Genomic DNA, 23,272 nt, shown 5'->3' with positions numbered 1-23,272 from the left:
AAATACCAAACTGAAATACATATATTTGTTCATTTAAAAAAAATTACAAGAGTGTTTATAGTATTATTACTATATATTATTATAGTTTATAGTATTATTCTCAATCATGTAAAATAGCTAGAAAAAGTAACATAGGATTAGCATGGTATTTATTGTGGATAAACTTCACAGCTTCACTGTTTAGAGAAAGAAAACAGAAACAAAGAAAAGATCATCACATGATCTCATATGTAAAAGTGAAGAAACTAGGTTTAGAAACCTGACCAGGAATAAGGGCCCCTACCTGGGACCCAGCATTGAAGAAGACAAGAGAGTTCAGAATCCAAGACCAGCCTGGGCTATCATAGTGAAATGCTGTCAAAAAAAAAAAAAAAAAGCCGGGCAGTGGTGGCGCACACCTTTAATCCCAGCACACTCTGGAGAGGCAGGCGGATCTCTTTGAGTCAAGGCCAGCCTGGTCTACAAGAGCTAGTTCCAGGACAGGCTCCAAAGCTGCAGAGAAACCCTGTCACAAAAAAAAAAAAAAAAAAAAAAACAGGATACAGTGTACAGGCAACAGTACAGAGAGATGGCTCAGCTGGTAAAGTGCCTGCTACAGAAGCCTGAAGACAGAGTTCACACCCCCACCACTCACATTGAAGGCAGGACAGCTGTGCACACCTCCATCACTAGAACTCACTGTCCAGCCGGCTTCACCAAATCAATGAGCTCCAGGTTCAGTGAGAAACCCTGTCTCAAAAATGAGGTGGCGAGTGAGTAGGAAGAGACCCAACATTGACCTCTGGCCTACACAAACGAGTTCACACGTGCACATGTGCCCACAAACACATGTGCTCACACCTGTATAAGGCCGTACATATACCACACCTAAACATATACAAGAAAAACTGTCAGGGCCTGGAGAGCTGGCTCAGTGGGTGAAGGCACTTTCCACCAAGCCTGCCCATCTGAGTTCCACTTCAGGGACAGAACAGGCGACCTCTGACCTCTGCATGCATTCCATGGCATGTGCCTCTCCCAAAAAAAATAAAAAAATTGTAAAATGCTGTAGGAAATCCTACAGCCAGTAGCCTTTAAGTTACCCGCCCACTGGGGTGTGGCCTCTTATACTATTTCTGCAGTGTAAAGTGTTTGCCCAGTCTCTTTTCTGGCGGCAGGATTCAGTTGCTGTTCTCCGTTTCAGCAGAGGATATTGATTTGTGAGTCCTACCCCTAATAAATAACCAACTATTATTCTCAATTCTGAGCTAGTATGGGATTTCTTTTAAGTGCCCCTTTTCAGTAAAACACACACAGCAGCAGCAAAAGCAGGGGTTGGAAGAGACTCTTGGGTGTCTGCTTCCCAATGTGGGCTATACAGACAGACAGAAGTACATACACTCTAGGAATTAAAGGTGGAACACTTTGATTTTCTGAGCTTTTCTTCATGTAACACCAGAAATCGTGCTTATTTTCTTAAGAGAAAAGAACAGAACTTACCAGTTACACAATTATTCTAAAACTCACCAAGACAAGCAAAGCTGGGTGGGTGAGTGAAAGCCTGGAAAGAAAGCTGACGGATGAGTGGACAACCGGACAGATTCACATCCTGCAATATTCTCTGAGCAGCTGTAAGGCCCTTCTCCCCACGGGGCATAGGCCAGGGTGTGTTCTGTCAGGGACAAGGACAGGAGAGGCCATGCTTTGGCGGCACCCATACCTATGGCATCACCAGAGAGTTTCCAGGCCTTAACGTCCCCGTCCAAGCCAGCACTGACAACCAGCTGGAAGGTGTCCACGTACAGGATATCGGTCACGCTCTCCAGGTGGCTACTCCAGGTAATCAGAAGGGGTGGGGGAACCAGAGAAATGGTCTGGCCATCCACAACCTGTAGGGGGCAGTAGAGGGTGACTCACATCATTCTCTCACAAAGATAGCACCCTAGCACTTACCTAGGGCCCAGAGGAGCAGAGTCCAGGGAAGAGCACCTGGAAGACACCTCTGGGCACTTCACATTAACTGGCTGCTGCTGACCTTTGGTAGGGCTCAGCACTTCTCTGGCTTCAAGAGCCCCTTTGTTAGAGCCTCACAGACTGTCTCATTGGAACCCACAACGTTATATGCCATAGAACATGTTCACCACTTTACTGAGAAGAGGGAATCAAAGATATTCAGAAATCAGCCTGAAGCCAGAGAGCTGGAAAGTGATGGGACAAGAACATAAACCCACACATCTTCTAACTCTTCTCAACTGAGCACTAGGACAGACCGCATGGGGTGGCTGGTGACACAGGGGACATCACACTAGGAAAAACGGAAAAACGTGAGAGAAAATAACTCTATATATGTATGTGTGTATGTGTGTGAGTGTGTGTGTGTTTGTAAGAAAGGGGGTGCATATGTATATTCATGTTTGCCTGTGTTCGGCCCCCATGTGTACATGTTCACATGCATGTATATGATGCAGGTGGAGACATGAAGTTGACCTCGGGTATCCTCCTTCATCTCTCAGGATCTCTTGTTGAACCCAGAGTTCGCCAATTCCAGCTGGTCTAGCTAGCCATCTTACTCAGGGATCCCCCATCTCTGACCCATGCCATGCCTGTTCAGCTGTTAGATGGGTTCTGGGATTCAAACCCCAGTCCCCACACTTGAGCAGCAAGTGCTACATCTACTGAGCCGTCTCCCCAGCCCCAACCATTTTTAAATCCAACAATACTGAGGAAGGAACGTTTATTCTATATGCTATAGTCAGGCATAGTAAGTCAGACTACTGCAAACCATAACCCAAGAGTGAAAGACATCAGCGAGCACAGAAGCCATGCTAAGCATGTAGGAACCCCTTGGGTATGAGAATAGTATCAGAAAGAGTGGTTCAAGCACAAACACAGTGGGCTGTCAAAAGAAAACTAACCATTATCACATCTGAAACTAAAATACACACTAAGAGGCTTGATTTTTTTATTTGCTTTGATTTGGGGGCATTGTTTGGTTTGGTTGGTTGGTTTCTGGTTTTGGTTTTTAGTTTTTAGAGACAGTCTCATAAGGCCTGCGCTGGCAGGCATAAAAGTTACTATCAAAGTAACCCTGGCCTCACAGAAAACTCTTGGAAGAGTTGTGCAGACCTGTCACTGGTGTTTTCAGTATTCAGTGGAATACACCAGCAAAGACATCTGTGCCTCAGCATCCCTCTGGTACTGAAGATGTGGCAGGACTTCCCTTGTGTTCCTCACTCCATAATGCATCTTAGGAATCTTTCTAGAGCTGAATAGTAAGCCACAGGCTATGCTATTAATACAATCCTCTCAAGGGGAGAATTGCTGTGTTTTATTCTTAAAAGTGAATCTTAGTAGCGAGTGCTATTTCACATGTGTGTTAGCATGTCTGAAAGGTACATTTCCAGAAGAGGGAAACGAGGTCAAAGGGTTCCATATATTTGCAATTTTGTTATCCATCTTGCAAACATAAGTATTTTGAGATGCGGTCTAGCTATGTATCTCAAACTGGCCTCAAAGTCACCATCCTCCTGCCTAAGCCTAGGTTCTGGGATTACAGGTCTGCATTGCATGCTGGTTGCTCATGTGCTGTCCACATGCACACTCATGTAAATCAGTACCAGAATAGCCAGAAATCCCTAACAGTGGCCACTTCAGGGAAGAATTGTGCTTCACACGGGACCAAGGCCTCTCTACATTGCCTGGGCACTTGTAAAACTTTCATATATGTATAATGAAAACATAAAAAGTCATATGCATAATGAATGTATTTTAACATAAATACACAAATTAAACACAAATGTATAATCAGACCCACATAATGAGGTGTAATACTGTCAGCCTGACAACCTCAAGAGTTCTTCCAGCTACTCCCCACCCCAACAAAAATTATCACTTCTGATAGGCAGGCTCAGTTTTTCTACAGTTATGCTCCATAGAAACAGAACAAACACATACAATGTACATGCTTTAGGGCCTGACTTGGCTTAATTTTCTGAAGAGTCACTGATTAGATTTTTTTGAGTAGATGTTACTGCTCTGTCTACAAAATCTACATTGTGGGTCCAGCCAAGACTGATGAGTATGTGGGTATTTCCAGTGTGGAGCCATTATCAATAGGAATTCTCTCAACCTTCTTCCCATGTTTTACACGAACTTCTGGGTATAAGCCTACAGTGGAACTGCCGGGTGGAAGGGCAGACATGCTCAGGTTAGGTAGCTATTGTCAAATAATCCCCCAAAGTAAATATACTAATTGCCAACGCTTGCCCAAGGTGGCTGTTTCACGTGGTCTGCATCTCTGCAGACTCTGCTTGTGCCTTTCTGATTTCAGTCATCCTCGTGAGATGTAGTGACGTCACTCCACCGCTTCCATTTATTTTTTTCTTGGTAACTAAAGAAAAGATGCTTGATTTCATGAGGCCCTGGGGCCAACACCAATTACTTTGAACCATGTGTTGACTACTTGAGAGAGTGTATAATATTTCAGTTTTAAACTGAGGACACTAGGGTCCTACTGCAAAGATCAACATGCATGGGGAGGTGGTGAATGTGTATCTGTGTGCATGTGTGATGAATACCTGTGGGCATACTTGGCCCTTGTCACCTGGGGTAATGATGACCTCTGACTAACAGGTTTTTCCACATAGGCCAGACATCATGAAGGGAGCATGAAGACTCATAATGTTCACTGAAAACCACAGTCCTGGCTCCTTAGTGGAACTTTCCCAAGCAACCCCCCACCATCTACCTACCTCCTTCTCTTTCTCCGGGATGTAGTGCTGGGAGAGGGCCTGGAGTTGTTTAGGAATAAGGAATCGGAACTTATTCTCCGCTTCAGTGGAGATCTTGATCCCACTGGGTTGGGGTGGTCTCTGGCCAACAAATAAGCAGTACTCCTTGATGTCCCAGATCTAGGCGCAGAGGAGGGGGTGTCAGTGGTCCTGACCCCGAGCGCCGCAGAGCGTGCTGTGGGTTCCTCCCACGCTGCTCTGCTCTGAGCTTTGGGAGTAGCTTGTTCTTACACCTCTGAGGTAAATATTTACTCACTACAGAGGGGCATAGGGTCTTCTAAACCAGACCCCTTGATTAGCAGGCAGAGAGGTTTTGAGTGGCTTAGATGGACAAGGCACTCATGCCTCATGTCTCACCAAAGAGCACAAAATCAACCATGAGACAGTTGCTCACGGATGAGACACATGGCTGGCAGGTGCGGAAACTGTGGGGTGGCAGTGATGGATAGTAGGGTCCACTGGCGGGGGTAGCTTAAAGAGACCCCCAGCAGACTCCTAAGTAACTTACCTTGCTCCCACCACCTTCTCTGGTGACATCAGTACCCAACAGGAGTAGGAGGCAGACAAGGGCCACATGCAGCACAGAAATGGTCAAAGGCTGACCTGGCTCCAGTCCTTCCTTACCTTGATCATTCCTTTACTGTCCCCTGTGACGAGGATCCAGTCGTTTTCATCGGTGGCCATGGCACCCACAACAACATTCCCATTCGCTTCAATGTCCACAGGGAACTTCCCCAGCAGACCTCCATTCCCGTGGATGGACCAGGCGTAGATGAAGCCATCAATGCAGCTGCTCAGCATGGCAGCTGTGTGTTGCAGACGAGGCCTGGTCTGCAGAAAAATGATCTGCACAAGAGAGTGGGCCTGGCTCAGCAGTGGCCACTGTTACACATTATACATGACTTAGACAAACCACTGCACCCAACTAGTGCCCCATTCTCCTTTCTTCCTGAGGAATTGAGGAACAGCATACTGGTCTGTGAGTTATTTGAAGGCAGGGAATGGTATCTTTTTGATGCTGTTAATCACTGCCCTCAGTACCTACAGGGACTCCTGATTTCACAGTATAGGACCAGCAAATGCTAAATGAAAGAAGATACATGAGTTTGCCTTACTCATCTCAAGTTTTCCAAGTCCTATTACTCTCTCAGTGTGACATGGAGAAATAACTCGTTCTCTCCACTGTAGTCACAGCAGTGTCCATGTGAATGTCAGAGGACAAGCACATTTAGCCATGGGGTTATCGCACCAGCTCAGCACCTTGAACTTTTTATCCCCTCAGAAACTAGCAATATCTTCTTACTGTAGTGGGGACTTTATTAGTCATCTAAGGAGAAACTTAGCTAAGAATAAGTTTCTAGCTGGGCATGGTGGTGCATCCCTTTAATCCCAGCACTTGGGAGGCAGAGGCAGGCGGACCTCCATGAGTATTAAGTCAGCCTGGTCTACAGAATGACTTTCAGGACAGTCAGAGCTATATAGTGAGACACTATCTCCAAGAAAGAAGGAAAGGAAGGAAGGAAGGAAGGAAGGAAGGAAGGAAGGAAGGAAGGAAGGAGAGAGAGAGAAAGAATTAGCTTCTAAAAAGAAGGTAATAGTAATTATTATTCTGAGCTGGCCTTTTTATGGAAAAATGGTTTATTTATTCTTTGACAATTCCATACATGAATATAGTGTATTTTGATCACATTCATACACATCCCAATTCCTCTCTCTTATGCTCCTCCCACTCCTTCTGGACTCCTTCTACTTCCAAACAAGCCTCCCTCCTACTTTTATATTTTTTATAGGAAAATTATTTTATTAGAGTAGAGATGGAATTTCCACTTTAGATTTTCCTGACGTTATGCTTGAAAACACTGATCTTTAATTACCCACAATAGAGGACAGGTAATCAATAATTTCCTTGAACAGCAATTCACAGTTGATATATATATTTCTTTCCTTTTTACAAGCTTCATACAGTCTTTTTATTTTTTTGTCATCAATAGCTAGAAACAACCTCCTCCAGCAGGACCCTGTTACTTTTTTATTGTTTTTATTGAGCTATTTATTTTTCTCTGCTCCCCTTCCCCTCCCCCTCCCCACCTACTCTCTCCCATGGTCCCCACACTTCTAATTCACTCAGATCTTGTCTTTTTCTATTTCCCATGTAGATTAGATCCATGCATGTCTCTCTTAGAGTCCTCATTGTTGTCTAGGTTCTCTGGGATTGTGAATTGTAGGCTGGTTTTTCTTTGCTTTATGTCTAAAACCAACTTGGGAGTGCGAACATATATTTGTCTTTCTGGGTCTAGGTTACCTCACTCAGTTTGATGTTTGTAGGTCCGTCCAGTTGCCTGCAAATTTCAAAATGTCATTATTTTTTTCCACTGTGTAGTACTCCATTGTGTAAATGTACCACATTTTCTTTATTCATTCTTTGGTAGAGGGGCATGTAGGTTGTTTCCAGGTTACGGCTATTAAAAATAAAGCTGCTAGTTGAGCACATGTCCGTGTGGTATGATTGAGCACCCTTTAGATATATACCCAACAGCAGCATTGCTGGGTCTTGAGGTAGGTTGTTTTCTAATTACCTGAGAAATCGTCATACTGATTTCCAAAACAGCTGTACCAGTTTGTATTCCCACCAGCAATGGAGGAGTGTTTCCTTTACCCCACATTCTCTCCAACATAAGATGTCATCTGTGTTTTTGATCTTGGCCATTCTTACAGGTGTAAGATGGAATCTCAGGGTTGTTTTGATTTGCATTTCTCTGATGACTAAGGATGGTGAACATTTCCTTAAGTGTCTTTCAGCCATTTTAGATTCCTCTGTTGAGAGTTCTCTGTTTAGGTCTGTACTCCATATTTATTGGATTATTTGTTGTTTTGATGTCCAGTTTCTTGAGTTCTTTGTATATTTCGGAGATCAGACCTCTGTCTGATGTGGGGTTGGTAAAGATCTTTTCCCATTCTGTAGGCTACTGTTTTGTCTTGCTGATTGTGTCCTTTGCTTTACAGAAGCTTCTCAATTTCAGGAGGTCCCATTTAATAATTGTTTCTCTCAGTGTCTGTGCTACTGGGGTTATATTTAGGAAATGGTCTTATGCCAATGTGTTCAAGTGTACTTCCCATTTTCTCTTCTATAAGGTTCAGTGTGTTTGGATTTATGTTAAGGTCTTTTTGATCCATTTGGACTTGAGTTTTGTGCACGATGATAGATATGGATCTATTTTCATTCTTCTACATGTTGATATCCAGTTATGACTGCACTCTTTGTTGAATATGCTCTTTTCTCCCATTTTATATTTTTTGTTTCTTTGTCAAAAATCAGGTGCTCATAGGTGTGTAGACTGGTATCTGTTGGTCCTCCTGTTTGTATTTATGCCAATACCAGTCTGTTTTCAGTACTGTAGCTCTGTAGTAGAGTTTGAAGTGAGGGGTTGTGATGCCTCCAGAAGTTCCTTTATTGTACAGAATTGTTTTAGCTATCCTGGGTTTTTTGCTTTTTCATATGAAGTTGATTATTGTTCTTTCAAGGTCTGTGAAGAATTTTGCTGGGATTTTGATGGGTACTGCATTGAATCTGTAGATTGCTTTTGATAAGAGGGCCATTTTTACCATGTTAATTCTACCTACCCAAGAGCACCGGAGATTTTTCCATTTTCTGGTGTCTTCTTCAGTTTATTTCTCAAAGGCTTGTTTTGTTAGATTTACTCCAAGATATTTTATTTGTGGCTACTTATTTTATTTTTGTTGTTTGTTGCTATTGTGAAGGGTGATGTTTCTCTGATTTCTTTCTCAGCCCATTTATCATCTGTATAAAGGAGAGCTACTGATTTTTTTTGTTGCTGTTAATCTTGTATCCCGCTACATTGCTGAAGGTGTTTATGAGTTGTAGAAGTTCCTTGGTAGAATTTTTGGGGTCACTTTTGTAAACTATCATATTATAAGCAAATAGTGAGAGCTTGACTTTTTCTTTTCTGATTTGTATCTCCTTGATCTCCCTTTGTTGTCTTATTGCTCTAGCTAGAACTTCAAGTACTATATTGAATAGATATAGAAAAGTGAAAAACCTTGTCTTGTTCCTGATTTCAGTAGGATCGCTGTGAGTTTCTCTCCATTTAGTTTGATGTTGGCTGTTGACTTGCTGTATATTGTCTTTATTATATTTAGGTATGTTCCTTGTATCCCTGCTCTCTCAAAGACCTTTATCATGAAGGGATGTTGTATTTTGTTGAAGGCTTTTTTAGCATCTAATGAGATAATTATGTGGGTTTTTTTTTTCAGTTTGTTTATATAGTGGATTTCATATGTTGAACCATCCCTGCATCTCTGGGATGAAGCCTACTTAGTTAGTCATGGTGGAAGATTTTTCTAATGTGTTCTTGGATTTGGTTTGCCAGTATTTCATTGGTTATTTTGCATCAACGCTCATGAGTGAGATTGGTCTGTAATTCTCTTTTATGGTAGTATCTTTGTATGGTTTGGATATCAGGGTAATTGTAGCCTTGTAAAAAGAGTTTGGCAATGTTCCTTCTATTTCTATTGTGTGGAATAATTTGAGGAGTATTGGTAATAGTTCTTCTTTGAAAATCTTGTAGAATTCTGCACTGAAACCATCTAATCCTAGGCTTTCTTTGGTTGGGAGACTTTTGATGACTGTTTCTATTTCTTTAGCAGTTATAGGTCTATTTAATTTGCTTATCTGATCTTGATTTAATTTTGGTAAGTGATATTTATCCAGAAAATTGTTGATTTCCTTTAAGTTTTCCAATTTTGTGAAGAACAGATTTTCAAAGTATGACCTGATGATTCTCTGGATTTTCTCCATGTCTGTTGTTATGCCCCTTTTCATTTCTGATTTTGTTAATTTGGAAATTCTCTCCCTCTACCTTTTAGTTAGTTTTGATAAAGGTTTGTCTATTTTGCTGATTTTCTTGAAGAACCAACTCTTTGTCTCATTCTTTGTATTGTTTTCTTTGTTTCTATTTTGTAGATTTCAGCTCTCAATTTCATTATTTCCTGCCATCTAGTCCTCCTGGGTGAGTTTGCTTCTTTTTGTTCTAGAGTTTTCAGATGTTCTGTTAACTCACTAGTGTGGAATTTTTCCAGCTACTTTATGTAGGCATTGAGTGCTATGAACTTTCCTCTTAACACTGCTTTCATTGTATCCCATAAATTCGGGTATGTTGTGTGGTCATTTTCGTTGAGTTTTAGGAAGTCTTTAATTTCTTTCTTTACTTTTTTCATGACTCATTGGTGATTCAGGTGAACACATGTGATTATGGGCTTTCTGAAATTAGTGTTGCTGTTGAATTCTAATTTTAAGCCATGGTGATCTGATAATGTTGCAAGGAGGGGCCCACTTGTTTGTCCTGGCCACCCAGCTAGCTTAGCCCCAAAAGAGCCACACAGCAACTGTATTAATTAAATCACTACTTGTCCCATTAGCTCTAGTTTCTTATTGGCTAATTCTTACATTTTAATTTAACCCATTTTTATTAATCTGTGTATTGCCACGTGGCAGTGGCTTACCAGGTAAAATTCCCAGCATCTGTCTCTCACGGATCCATGGAGTATCTCTTACTCTGCTTTCTCGATAAGATATGTAGGTTATTCCAATTTTTTTTATCTGTCGAGGTTTGCTTTATTACCTAGTATGTGGTCAATTTTTAAGAAGATTCCATGAAGTGCTGAGAAGAAGATATATTCTTTTATGTTTGGGTGAAATGTTCTATAGATGTCTGTTAAGTCCATTTGAGTCATAACATCTGTTAGTTCCTTCTGTCTTTGTGTTGCTTTTATTGGTTAATAAAGAAACTGCTTTGAGCCTGATGATAGGGCAGAACTTAGGTAGGTGGGGAGATGGAACTGAATGCTGGGAGAAAGAAGGGAGGAGTAAGAGAGAAGCCATGGATCCGCTGGAGACAGACACTGGAAATTTTGCCTGGTAAGCCACTGCCACATGGTGATACACAGATTAATAGAAATGGGTTAAATTAAGATGTAAAAATTAGCCAACAAGAAGTTAGTGTTAATGGACCAAGCAATGTTTTAATTAATATAGTTTCTGTATGATTATTTCAGTTCTGGACAGCAGAGACAAACAAGCAGCCTCTGTCTCCTGAGAGCATCTACTGCCACACCTGGCTTCAGTGGGCTCTCTTAACTAAGACAAGATGGAAATCAAGATGTCAAGCAAATAGAAGCCCAGCACATACAAGAATACTAGACTCCTATCTGAAAAGGCAGTTTTCAATACAAAACCAGTTAGAAGAGACAAAAAGCTCACTTTATATTACTATTAAATGGGATAGCCTACCAAGAAAATATAATTACAAATATATATGCAACAAACACTGAGACACCTAATTTCCATAAAACAAATACTAATGTAAGAGGCAGACAGGTCTAGATATAATCAAAGCTCTCATCAAGAGATAGAGTAGACAAAAAAAATAACAAAGAAACTTCAGAGTTAATCTAAACCATAGCAGGCACCTAAAATATATTCCACCCAACTGCTGTAGATCACATTTTAAGACATAAAGCAAGTCTTAACCAAGACAAAAAAAACACTCATTTACTTTTCATATCAGATCATAGTGGAATAAACATGCCAATCAGTATCAAGAGAAAGGCTGGGCATGGTGTGTACATCCCAGCACTCAGCAAACAGACAAAGGTGGATGAGTTTAAGGTCAGACTGGTCTACATAGCAAGTTTCAGGCCAGTCTTTTGAGTGTATTTATGCTCTACTGATAGCTTCTTTGCTATGCAGGAGCTTTTTAATTTTATGTAATCCCATTTATCAGTTCTTGGGGCTATTCCCCATGCTGCAGGGCATTCATCTAGCCTCTGGGCACCTGTATGCATGTGCACAAATAAACATGCAGACAAGCATATACACAGAAATAAAAATTAAATTATATTAAATTTTTAAAAGGTTAATGATCTAGGGCTGGGGATGTAGTTCAGTTGGCAAAGTACCTACCAAGCATGCCTGAAACCCTGGGTTCATTCCTCAGCACTGAGGAAGCCAAATGGTGGAAACACCTTTAATTCCAGCACTTAAGAGGTAGAAGCAAGGGGATCTGAAGTTCGGGGTCATCCTCAGCTTGTGAGTTCTATATCGGCCAGGTATACAGGTGTCTGAGTTAGAATCTCTGTTGCTGTGATAAAACACTATGGTCAAAAGCAACTTGGCGGGGAGGAAGGGTTTATTTCAGCTTACAGCTCCACATCAAAATCAGGATGTGGATCATAGTGAGGGGTCCATGCCAGAAAGGGGACAGTAGGAAGAAATGAGTACAGATGAACCAACTTGCACCCCCCCCCACTGTTGTGGAATATTTAACTATGTACAGATGTGTTACATTTGTTTATGTGGTGGAATATTACTTTAACTATGTAATGGTTTGTTACGTTTGTTTCTGCTGCCTTTGTTAATGATGTAAAGATGTGTTACATTTGTGTATGCTACTTTTCTTTTTTTTTAATATTTATTTATTTATTATGAATACAATATTCTGTTTGTGTATATGCTAGCAGACCAGAAGAGGGCACCAGGCCCCATTACAGATGGTTGTGAGCCACCATGTGGTTGCTGGGAATTGAACTCAGGACCTTTGGAAGAGCAGGCAATGCTCTTAACCTCTGAGCCATCTCTCCAGCCCCCTACTTTTCTTTAATTATGTCAAGATGTGTTGCTGTTTCACCTTCCCTGACTAAGGTACCTGATTAGTCTAATGAAGAGTTGAATGGCCAATAGCTAGGCAGAGAAAGGACAGGCAGGGCTGATTGGCAGAGAGAATAAGTAGGAGAAAAGTAAGACATACAGAAAGAAAAGAAAAGAAAAAAAAGTAAAAAGCCCTGAGGCAAAAGGTAAATAAAGAGAAACAGGTTAATTTAAGTTAAAGATACCAGAAACGAGTCTAAGCTAGGATGAGCATTTATAAGTAACAAGAAGTCTCCATGTCATGATTTGGAGCTGGTTGGTGGCCCAAAAAAGAAAACCTGTTACACATTACAAAACACCATCCCAGGCAAAGAGAGAGACTTCCAACAGCGTGTTCTAGAAAAAAAAAAACACTTCTCTCACAGTCCCACCCCTGCTCAAACCCTAGCAAACGGCTCTGGAATTCCAAATTCACCAGGTCCATGACACACCCACCCCTGCCCAGCCCAACTCCCACTCCCCCACTGAGCACAGCTCACCTTCTCCACTGACACGGTCTGATGCAGCAGTCTCTTCTTCCAGAACCCCTCCTTTTCCTTTTCAGAGCCACTGTGAAGAGGTTTGTGAACCGATGGTTTATCGTGGAGCATGTTAGACAGCTTGGACTTCTGAGCACTGGAAGATGTCTGAAAGTAAAACATTGCCTCCTGAACCCTCCTACAGACCACAGAGAAAAAGAGCAGTCATGGGGCCTCACCCTGAAAAAGACCAGTGGGGTACCTACTTGAACCTTAGGATACTCTGAGACTGAGAGGTTTCTATTTTAAGAAACCAGCAATTTTGCTCTTTAGGACAGAGACTTGAGTCACCTTCAGGGTTGATCCTTCCTTTGTCCTGTGAGGCTAAAGGGGTCTAACACCCATTCTTCTCAAGATATGAGTGCAGAGGCCTAAACTGCTCAGCCAAAGATGGCCCATGTCTGAGAGTAAAGTAGGCTCATCTCATAGCACCCCAAAGTGCCTGAACCTCATGGTGCCATGATTGTGAGCACCTCATAGCGCAGTGTACGTCACAGGGCTCTCTCTCACAGCAGAACATGGTCTCGGCAGACCCTACTGAAGCTGACCCACATTGCCCCATGCCTGGGCGTGGGACTGGAGCTGCCCAATGCTGCCCCCACACCTGGGAATTGGGAAGCTAGTGACTCTCATTCAAGTCTCAGGTCTCAGAAATCAGAACTGGGCTGCAGGAGCAACTGGATTGTTTCCTCAGTCCTCCGCGATCTCCTGTACACAGCGTTGGAGCACTAGCATCCTTCCTACAAGACCAAGGTCAATTACCTTCCTTCAGACCTTGTTCCCTTCCCACACCCTACAAACCAGAGCTGTCAAGTCAATCCTGAGTCTTCAGGGCCTGGAGTTAAAGTCCATCTTACTGCATCTTCCTCTTTTGCATTGTGGCTCAGGCTTTGGAGAGGTGGCACTTGGTGCCCTGAAGAGCTCACTCCTGGGTCAGGGCCAGGACTGGGGCCAAGAGACTCCATCTTTAAGAACTGAAGCCATAGACCATGTTCTAACAACCAATTTAGGCTTTTAGAATCCTGCTCCCTATAGGTTCTATTCATAAACTTTCAGCTCTCAGACCAGGCCTGGAGATGCACTAGGAAAGAACGATTCCCAGGCTTGAGTGAGCAGAGTTTGTTAGCTACAGCATGATCAGAATAGAAAGGCAGTGGGTGGTGCAGTGCACACCTTTAAACCCAGCACTTGGAAGGCAGAGAAAGGCAGATTTCTGTGAGTTTGAGGCCATCCTGGTCTACAAAGCGAGTTCTAGGACAGCCAGGACTGTTACACAGAGAAACCCTGTCTCAAAAAAAAAAATGGACCTTGTCCCCTGCCCCCCTACACACACACACACACACACACACACACACACACACACACACACAACATCCTCAGAACATGTGAGCTGGACAATTGAAGCAGGAAGGATGGCCTCACTCCCACCTGCTGAGACATATTCTTCTCTTGGTCTGTGTCTCTCTGACGTTTCTCTTGGTCCGTGTCTCTCCGATGTTTCATCACTGGAGGAGCTGACATCAATCTCCGCCTCTCAGTAAAGCCACCGAACTTTGTGGGAGGCTTGTGTGCCCACTTTTGCTCATTACTGACTGGGGAGATTTGGGTGTTGTCCTTGCACTCCTCTGCATCCTTTACCTGTGCAGAGAGAGAAGAGAGAGGGCAGCTTCAGAAACTCCCCCACAAGTGGGAAGCTCAGGATCTCCTCAGCCCAGTGCCAACGTCACTGGCCCTCCAGGAAACACAGCATAGCATTACTTCCTAGAAACTTCGTGCCTTGACAGGTTTCAGACCAAGGCTTATAAACCTACCCCTGGACCTACTGATAATACCCTAGGTAGGACACAGCTCCTGAGAGGAACTGGGTTTCCCCATGTGTAAAAATGGACAGTGGTTTCCAAATATTGACTTAGTCACACAAAGCCAAGTACAAACTAGATAAACTCTGAGCTGTCTTGGAGGATGTAGTACCTACCCATCAGCACACCGGCAAGGAGGTGACCTCTAGCCACTGGAGGAGGTGACCTCTATCTGCTGGAGGAGGTGACCTCTATCCGCTGGAGGTGATCTCTAGCACCAGTCCAGCTTTAGGTTGCCACAGTGTAGCAATTTAGAGACTGTGCTTGTTTCCTGCACCTCTCTCATGAGCCTGGAGAGTGTTGTATGACACTATTGCCCAAGTGGGGAAGATGTGGGCAGGACCTACTGCCAACCTGATGGGACTGGGAAGGGCCTAGAAGAGTAAAACTGTATCTGGGTGCATCTGTGAAGGTGTTCTCAAGGAGAAAACAAAGGGGGAAGATCCACCCTGAATGTGGGCCCAGCTGGAACAAAAGAGGAAGACCATTTCTCTGGTACCCCTGTCTCTGCTTCCTAGTGGCCCAGATGTGAGCTACTCCAGCTGACCTGGCCCTCCTGCCACGGCAGACTTGGAATCTGAAACTGTGAGCCCTTTTAGGCTGCTTCTGCCAGGTGTTTTGTTACAGCAGCGAAGAGTTAATGGTGGGCTGTCTTCAGGAGGAAGTAATCTGTTGAAAAGGACTGAAAAGTACAGCCTAGCACCCCACGCCCTAGAGTCAGCTGTCATGGTCTAGATCCACCCCTTCTTGGTCGTAGACCTTGAGAAAAGTGGCTGACCCCTTAGTGCCTCTGTACCCTGAGAAAGGTGGCTAGCCTCCTTGTGCCTCTGTTTTCTGTCACATAGAGATGTTCAAAGGAGCTACCTACTATCTACTATCCTAGCTACCAGCCACCCCAGTATGTCTCCATCTCTCCCTCTGCTCCCAGGATGCTCTCTCTGCCCTCCCTGATTCTGGCCCATAGCCCAGACAGAAATGAAAGGATTGGAGTGAAAGCTGCCTGGGAAACTGGGAAAGCACGGGGTGCTGTACCTTCTTTGGCGGTAAAGGCAAGGGGCTCTTGGAGGCATTGAAACTCAAGATGGGCTTCAACATGCTGACATTCCAGAAGAGGATGTCCCCATTGTAGGCAGCGGTCCCAAGGAACTGGTTCTGATACTTGGCCATGCTCAGGACATCCTCCGTGTGGTAGGTCTGCCAGTGGTAACAGGAGAGTACCAGCTGGGTCTTCTGGAACCTGTGCACATGGCCAGGGGCAAGAAGGGCAAGAGCTCACAGGCTGCAATACTTTGGGGAAATCACAGCCTTTAGGATTCAGAAGCCAACTCAGAGTGGCACTGTCTTGGGGATCCGGGAGCTTGTTTAAAATCCCTACTGATCTAGGTACCCACTATATGTCAAGCATAAAGGCTCTGCTCTTGGGGTTTACAAATAATGAATCTTCATTATCCCCTGAGTAAAGATTCAGGTTTAAACAAGAGGAAATGATAGCTGTGACCAGGCCTCCTGTAACAGAAGGGAACTTGTACATGTTGGTCCCTCCTCCTGGAATGTGTGTCCCATTCCAGGTACTTCCCTGGTACCCCCCCTCCAGCTCATAGCTCACCCTGGGCCTCCTTGACTAAGCTGTTCTTGACCACTCCCCAATATTAAGGATTCTGCTCCTCCACAGGAAGCCTGCTCTTTCCCCCACAGCAGTCAACATGCTTTATAAAGCAAATTATCGCATTATCTAATAGAGACTGAGTGTGTATACATACTCAAAATTCCTGTGTTAGAATCTAATAATCCTCAAGTGGGGAATGGACCTTGGGGAGAACATCTGGTCAAGAAGGCAGAAGCTTTGTTGATGGTATGATAAAGAGACCGAAGAGATTCTCCACCCTTCCCATCACAGAGACCACAGCAAGACGACCCTTTATAAAAACAGGAAAAGGGACCCGCAAGATTCCACAATGCTTTTCCGAGGACCTTTTAGCCTTTGTAAGTGCAAGAAATAAACCTCCACTGTTTATAAGTCACCCGCTCCGTGGCATTACACTGGGGCAGCCTACATGGCTAAGGTAGAAACTACAGAGAGTGAGGCGCTGCCATGACAGATAACCAAACTATGCAGGTGACTTTGGAGGTGGCAGATGGATAGAGGTTGAAAGAATTCTAATGCACATTCCAGGAAGGGCCTACAGCGCCACATATAGGCCATCAAGGATGGTTCCAGTGAGGGCATAGGAGGCTCGGGTGAGGGCATAGAAAAGGGGAGAGCTATAAAGAAAGCCATGCTAGAGATGTAGCTCAACTGACAGAGTACACGCCTAGCATGTGTGAAGCCCTGGGTTTGAGCCCAAGCACCGAATAAATCAGACCTAGTGGTGACAGCTGCAATCCCACCGCCAGAGAGGCAAGAGGATTGGAACCTCAAAGTCATCTATATAGGGAGTTCAAGGCCAGTTGGGGCTTCAGGAGAGAGAGGGAAACAGAGAGTGAGACAGAGAAATGGGGGAGGGGGGAAGAGCTGGAGATGGAACCCCGGCTCAGCATGCACTCTCCCAGCCCCATCTATTTAAAGCCATCCTAAGCTGCTGGGAACAAAATGGATGATAATGACCACTATGCTATCTCAAGTACAAATGAGGAACATGCTACTGGAAACTGGAGGCAAAGCCATCCTGGGTACAAAGTGACAGAGAACTTGGCTGGAATGTGTTCACATTCTAGTGCTGTAGCAAGTAGAGCTTGCAAGCCACGAGACTGGGTATTTATGTGGCTGGGGAAATTCCTAAGAAAGACATTCAAAGGTTTAGATAGTTTTCTCCTGTTTATAGTAAAATTCTAGAAGAGAGAAATAATTTTAAAATAGAGATGTTGAGCAAAGGGGAACAAAGTCTGGGGTTGTGCTCAATGGCAGAGCATTTATGAGGCCATGGTTCGGTTCATAGTACCAAAATGGGATGGAGGGTCAGAACTTAAGGTCTAAAACCTTCTCTTCTCAGCCCTTATCTATTGGAATGAAAGATGAGCCTATGGGGTGTGGTACGGACTATGAGAATACTGTGGGTCAGCCACGTGACAGAAGCTGTGTGCTAGGCTCTAAGACAATGGACAAATGACTCTAAGAGCAATTCAGGCATTTGAACTGTCCTTCCTATTTTTTTTTTTTTTTGATTTTTCGAGACAGGGTTTCTCTGTAGCTTTTGGTTCCTGTCCTGGAACTAGCTCTTGTAGAGCAGGCTGGCCTCGAACTCACAGAGATCCGCCTGCCTCTGCCTCCCGAGTGCTGGGATTAAAGGCGTGCGTCACCATCACCCGGCCTGTCCTTCCTATTTCACAAGGGTTTCAGAAAAGAGACCACCAGTCCAAGTTAGACCTCAGTACCCCTTATTTGAACACCTCACTTCATAGTCTCTCATCTCACACTCTGGTATCATGTCATGTTTTTTTAGCCAAGCCAGGCATAGTTCCTGAAGACAATAGTATGATACAAGCTATACCAATAGAGACAGGAAAGCTTGGCTACATCCATCATCTAGATTCCAGTGGGCAGAGCCATGGATTCAGGACTACCGTCCCAGACAGGCACAGACCCATGCAGGGAATAAAACCATCACAGATGCATGGCCTGGACCCAGGGTCACCATGAGGGCATAGCATCCCAAAGCTGCGGAAGCAGGTTATCTAAAGGTTTACATATTCAGCCCCTGCGAAACAGGACACCTCCATCTCAGGAGCCTTGGAGGCAAAAAAGAGGATCATGTTGGTGCCCTAAGATAACTCAATGGATAAAGGCACTTGCTGCCAAGGGACCCACATGGTAGAAATAACAGACTGACTCCCACAAGTTATCCTCTGACTTCTGCCTATATGCCATGACACCTGTACTAGATAGACAGACAGACAGATGATTGAATGATAGATGTGAAATTTGTTCCAATGAGTTTTAGACTCATTTGGGTTCTGCAGCTCATTTCTTCCCTCCTGTATTCGTTCATCTGTCCTGTGCCTATCTCACTGCTGGACTTTGGAAGTGCATAACAAGTCCATGTCACGTGTTTAGAGCCAAGGGAGAATTTGTCTCAGGATAAGTGGTACACTGGATCTCATCCACACGTGACTTAAATATTTAGATGAGACTTTGGGCTTAGACATTTCAGTTGATGCTAACCAAATAAAGCCCTCAGTGCTACCCTCAGTTCCCACCACCAGTTGGTGGCTTGTCCCTCCACCTTAGTTCTGTTTCTTGGGAAAGGCTTCAGCTCTGAGATAATTGTGTAGTTCAACCATTTCAGGGACCAGTGTGAGCACATTAGGAGGTCAAGCCTTTAGAAGGTGGTGTGGTCATGTGTGTGGAGCCCTCAACGGTGGGATTATAGCCCTCAACCCTTCTGTCAGGTAAGTTCATAGGAAGGAAAGCTTTCTAGGAGCCAGGAAGCAGGCCTTCACCAGAAGCCAAACTGTCTAGCGCCTTGGACTTAGACTACTCAGCTTCTAGGACTGTGGGAAATAAATTCCTGTGTCTTGTAAGCTGCCAGTCAATGGCATCTTGTTATAAGAGACTGAAGTGATTCCTCCAGGGAATGAGAAGCTACATGGGGGCAGAGACTGTCACTTTTTCTATGACCATCACCAGCAGAAGGCACCTTACTTCATGCTGCGTGAATGGACAGGTAGGTGCACAGGGGGAGCAATGACTTGGTCACCACGGGTGCCCTGCTAGCTACTGCAGCTGCTGGGAAAAGCTTAGGATGAGAAAAGCCCAAAATAAGGAAAGCCTCCCACTCACACTTGGTGCTCACATGAAATTGGTGATTCTCTTACTCCACCCTGTCATGTAGAATGCTTTGTTCATGTGGACAATTCCACTAATCTGTTGGAGATAAAGAAAACAGAGCGCTAGACTCCTCAGAGAGAACACCTTTGGGTTCCTGATGCTTTCCTAAATGTACCCAGCAGAAAGTCAAAACTCAGTGAAGGCGAGAATTCCGAGTCAATGCCACATCAAGCTTTCAGAGTGCCTGCTAATTACCTAACTGAAGGGAGCCAGAGACCATCAAACCTGATGTGTCTGAAAGAAGCAGATAATGTGGGTACCCATGTTCATTTTACAGAAGAGATAACTGGGCAACATGTGACCTGGCTATGGTCCAAATACTGCTGAGAGGTCTAGACCAGTACTCAACCCCTTGTTCTGTGTATGCGCGTGCGTGCGTGCGTGCGTGTGTGTGTGTGTGTGTAAATGGAGGCCAGACCAACCTCCACTGTAGTTTCTCAGTTAGCACCCACTTTGTTTAAAGGGAAAGACTCTCTAACTGAGAACTGTAGCTCCATTAGACTAGTCTGATAGACAGCAAACTTCAGGAATCTGCCTATCTCCTCCTGCCCAGTATTGGGATTAGAAGCCCATGCCGCCACCCCCAGTTTCCTATGTGGATACGGGGGATCAAACTCTTCCACAACTGAGCTCTCTCCAACACCCTCACGTCTGGCTCCTTCTGCCCAGGTTAAAGGAAGGGGGGTCAAGTTCCAAAGTGGCACTTACAGTTGACTCCAATCTATGCTATATCCGTGGGCTGTTTCTAGAGCCCCTGCAAGTACTTTCTGTCTCGGGCTGTCTAAATGTTCAGAAATGAGCTAACCTGGGCTACAGGAGGATTTCTGGTGGTTAGACAAAAGCCAAAAGTCCTCAGGAATTTGCAAAACCATTTCCCATCTTCCAAAAAGAGACATTTCCCTTACCTCTGGCAGAAGATCAATATGAGTACCTGTAGCATCTATCAACATATCAGATGCTGCCTCCAGGCTCCCCCAGTATCTCAAGTACTTGTTATACATTTCAAAGTTCATGCTCTGCTCACATCCTAGCCCTCCTTGCTGCTCCAGGCTTCCCTCCTCCCAGAACCCCATTCGCTGTCTATGTAACAGCAACTTTCCCCTGCCTCCACTGTTCTCACGACATCCTCTTTCTCTTACTCTCTTACTCTCCTGCTATGCTCTGTGCTCTATCTCTTGCTACCTCATTATCTCTGCTATTCTCTCCTGCTTCCCTAGCCCTGACCATGTCCAGTCTGCAGGCTGTGTTCAGTCCACTTCTTTCTCTCTCTACTTCGGACTCGGTGCTCCTGGCTGTTCTCTCTCACACATTTATAATAAAACCCTTAACCATATCCTGGACCCATCATGTCAGCCGTTTCTTTACTGTACCCTCACATACACTTTCAGATAGGAATGAGGACAGGAGCCTCCGCATCAAACACCCAACCACCGCTAAAAACACAACCCAAAGCTCGAAGGTGCGGAAGAACAATATGTCCTTGCACATTTTAATTGCAGCTGGCATCTCTGGAACCCTCCCTAGAGACACTGCCTAGCTTTTTTTCATGCAGGAGGGCCCAAGGGCTCAGGCAAGTTTGAAGGCATGCAGTATCACCATGCTGTGCAGCCTCGTAGACACACAGAAAACTACATCCTAAGCTCCCGGGAACCTGCTGGCTCCACCTGACGGACCCCACTGACCTCCACTTTGTCGTCATTGGGAAAGGTCAATAGGCATTCCCCAGTGTTGTAATTCCACATCTGCATTATGCCATCACGCAAGCCTGTGAGCAGACACCGCTCCGACTCATCCAGGGCCATGGCAGTCAGCTCACTGTGCTGGGCAGCAGACACAGGGAACTCCATCCTCTTCTTACCCGTGGTGATGTCCCACACACTCACCGTGCCCTGTAGGCAGCCACTCACCACCTGTAAGTGAAGCACACAGGTGCCCCAACTCACTGCAGAGTCCCAAGTATATCATGGCGCCCCTCCCTTCCACCACCCCACCCTGGCAACCTGTGTAGCACAGGCAATGCCTTAAAATAGACCTTCCTGAGCTCTGTGTCAAATGCTACTACTCTTTTTAAATGAGTCACTTTCATAAATCTCTCTGGGGATTTCAAGCTCCCAGAAGAGACAAGAAAGTCACACATATAGTAAAGTTTGTGCAACACTGATCAACTGGTTAGAACTTGGTGACTATGGAGGGTCAGACGGCTACAGATCTAGACCCAAGTGATCCTGGGCTATCTTTAGTTCCCTTAACAGCCACTCACCTCTTAATCCACCTCTGTGTCTTGACAGAGCACCCTTTGACCTCTGAGGAAATACCTTTAGACTGTGTTAGCCCAGCAAACCACCAGCTTTCACCAGCCCACAGCTGAGAACGCCATCTGACAACAGTTTCCCTGCTTTACGGCCACTCACCAATGTACTTGGAAAATGCCTTGGTGCATGGCTGTCCTTTGTCTCAGGATGAAAAAAGGTCATGTAACTGCTTCAACATCAGAACATGTAATTTGGGGGAACCTGAATCCCTGTTCCCAGACCACCATGATTCATATTTGGCTCCAGACAAACTCTTCTTCCCATGAGGTGAGAACCATGGTTTGCACCAACTCACTCATCACTGTCTCCAGAGAAGAGAATCTATGGTATAGAGAAGGCCCTTGCCAAAGCACCTTTAGTGGGGACCAAAATGGGAGCAAAAAGGCCAAGCAGGCAACAGGCTCCTGGTGCCTCTGCAGAGAAGCATTGAGGACACAACATGGCCGTGCTCTAACTGCCTTCATCCTGTGACGCTGTTTTAGAGTGGCAACCACATTCCCGCTGAGAAGAGCTGGGTGCACTTACAAACAAAAATAATAAAACGCTGTTCTGCAACCCGAAGAGCCCTAAGCCAGCTAGAACCTGAGACAGTGGTGCTAAGAGCCAGACCTGGAGGAGAGCTCTGGCCAAAGGCCACTCCTGCACAGACAGCCGCCGCCTATCCACCGCCCAGGTCAGACAAGAGATGCCACTGGGAATGGGCAGGAGCCTGCAGTCCTTTCTGTTCATGCTCCTTATAAACATTCTCTGTGTCCAGAGGCCCTACCCACAGAGAGGATCTCCTCAGCCCCAGAGAGCGCTGCCCTACCCACAGAGAAGCATCTCCTCAGCACCAGAGGGCACTGGCTGTGGTACCTTTCCCACAAGACACAGAATGCAGCTTCCACAAAACAGTACTCTGGGGGGGCTCATAGAGTGGGAATCTTGAGGGACACCTGCGCCAGCATCTGTTTCCGTGCTAAGAGCTGACCTGGGTGACAGCGCAAGGCAGGGATACTCAGAGGGGCCAACAATCTAGTGACCAGATGGGGAGTCCAGGCAGCTCCCATGACAACCAGTCTTCAGGCTACTTCAGGCCTACATTTCGGTGAAGACGGGGCTAAACCAAAGGTGGCACTAATGATTTCCAGAGCACCACATGAGCTGACTGCTGTTTGAATGCTGACTCGGGCACATGGAGAGGTCTGGGTCCTGGGCGTGTCACTGGCACTCTTCCCTGCTGCCGAGGCCAGCCTTGCCTCTTCCCTGCTGCCGAGGCCAGCCTTG

General features: G+C 45.0%; 1 protein-coding gene across 1 annotated transcript in view; it reads right to left on the bottom strand.

The window, feature by feature from the left end:
* The window catches only part of Efcab8 (EF-hand calcium binding domain 8), a 57,211-nt gene that overhangs the window by 6,146 nt on the left and 27,793 nt on the right, over positions 1-23,272 (bottom strand). Inside the window, exons 15-22 of the mRNA XM_026787289.1 lie at positions 21,377-21,604; positions 19,660-19,730; positions 15,902-16,106; positions 14,439-14,648; positions 12,972-13,118; positions 5,394-5,615; positions 4,731-4,889; positions 1,700-1,868 (exon numbers count right to left, since the gene is read on the bottom strand). Of these exons, the coding sequence (XP_026643090.1) occupies positions 1,700-1,868; positions 4,731-4,889; positions 5,394-5,615; positions 12,972-13,118; positions 14,439-14,648; positions 15,902-16,106; positions 19,660-19,730; positions 21,377-21,604 (1,411 nt within the window). The remainder of the gene's footprint in view (positions 1-1,699; positions 1,869-4,730; positions 4,890-5,393; positions 5,616-12,971; positions 13,119-14,438; positions 14,649-15,901; positions 16,107-19,659; positions 19,731-21,376; positions 21,605-23,272) is intronic.

This window comes from Microtus ochrogaster, linkage group LG8 (assembly GCF_000317375.1).
Source record: "Microtus ochrogaster isolate Prairie Vole_2 linkage group LG8, MicOch1.0, whole genome shotgun sequence".
Lineage (NCBI taxonomy): Eukaryota > Metazoa > Chordata > Mammalia > Rodentia > Cricetidae > Microtus > Microtus ochrogaster.
Note: the sequence above shows the minus strand (reverse complement) of the source record. Positions and strands in the feature narration are given on the sequence as shown.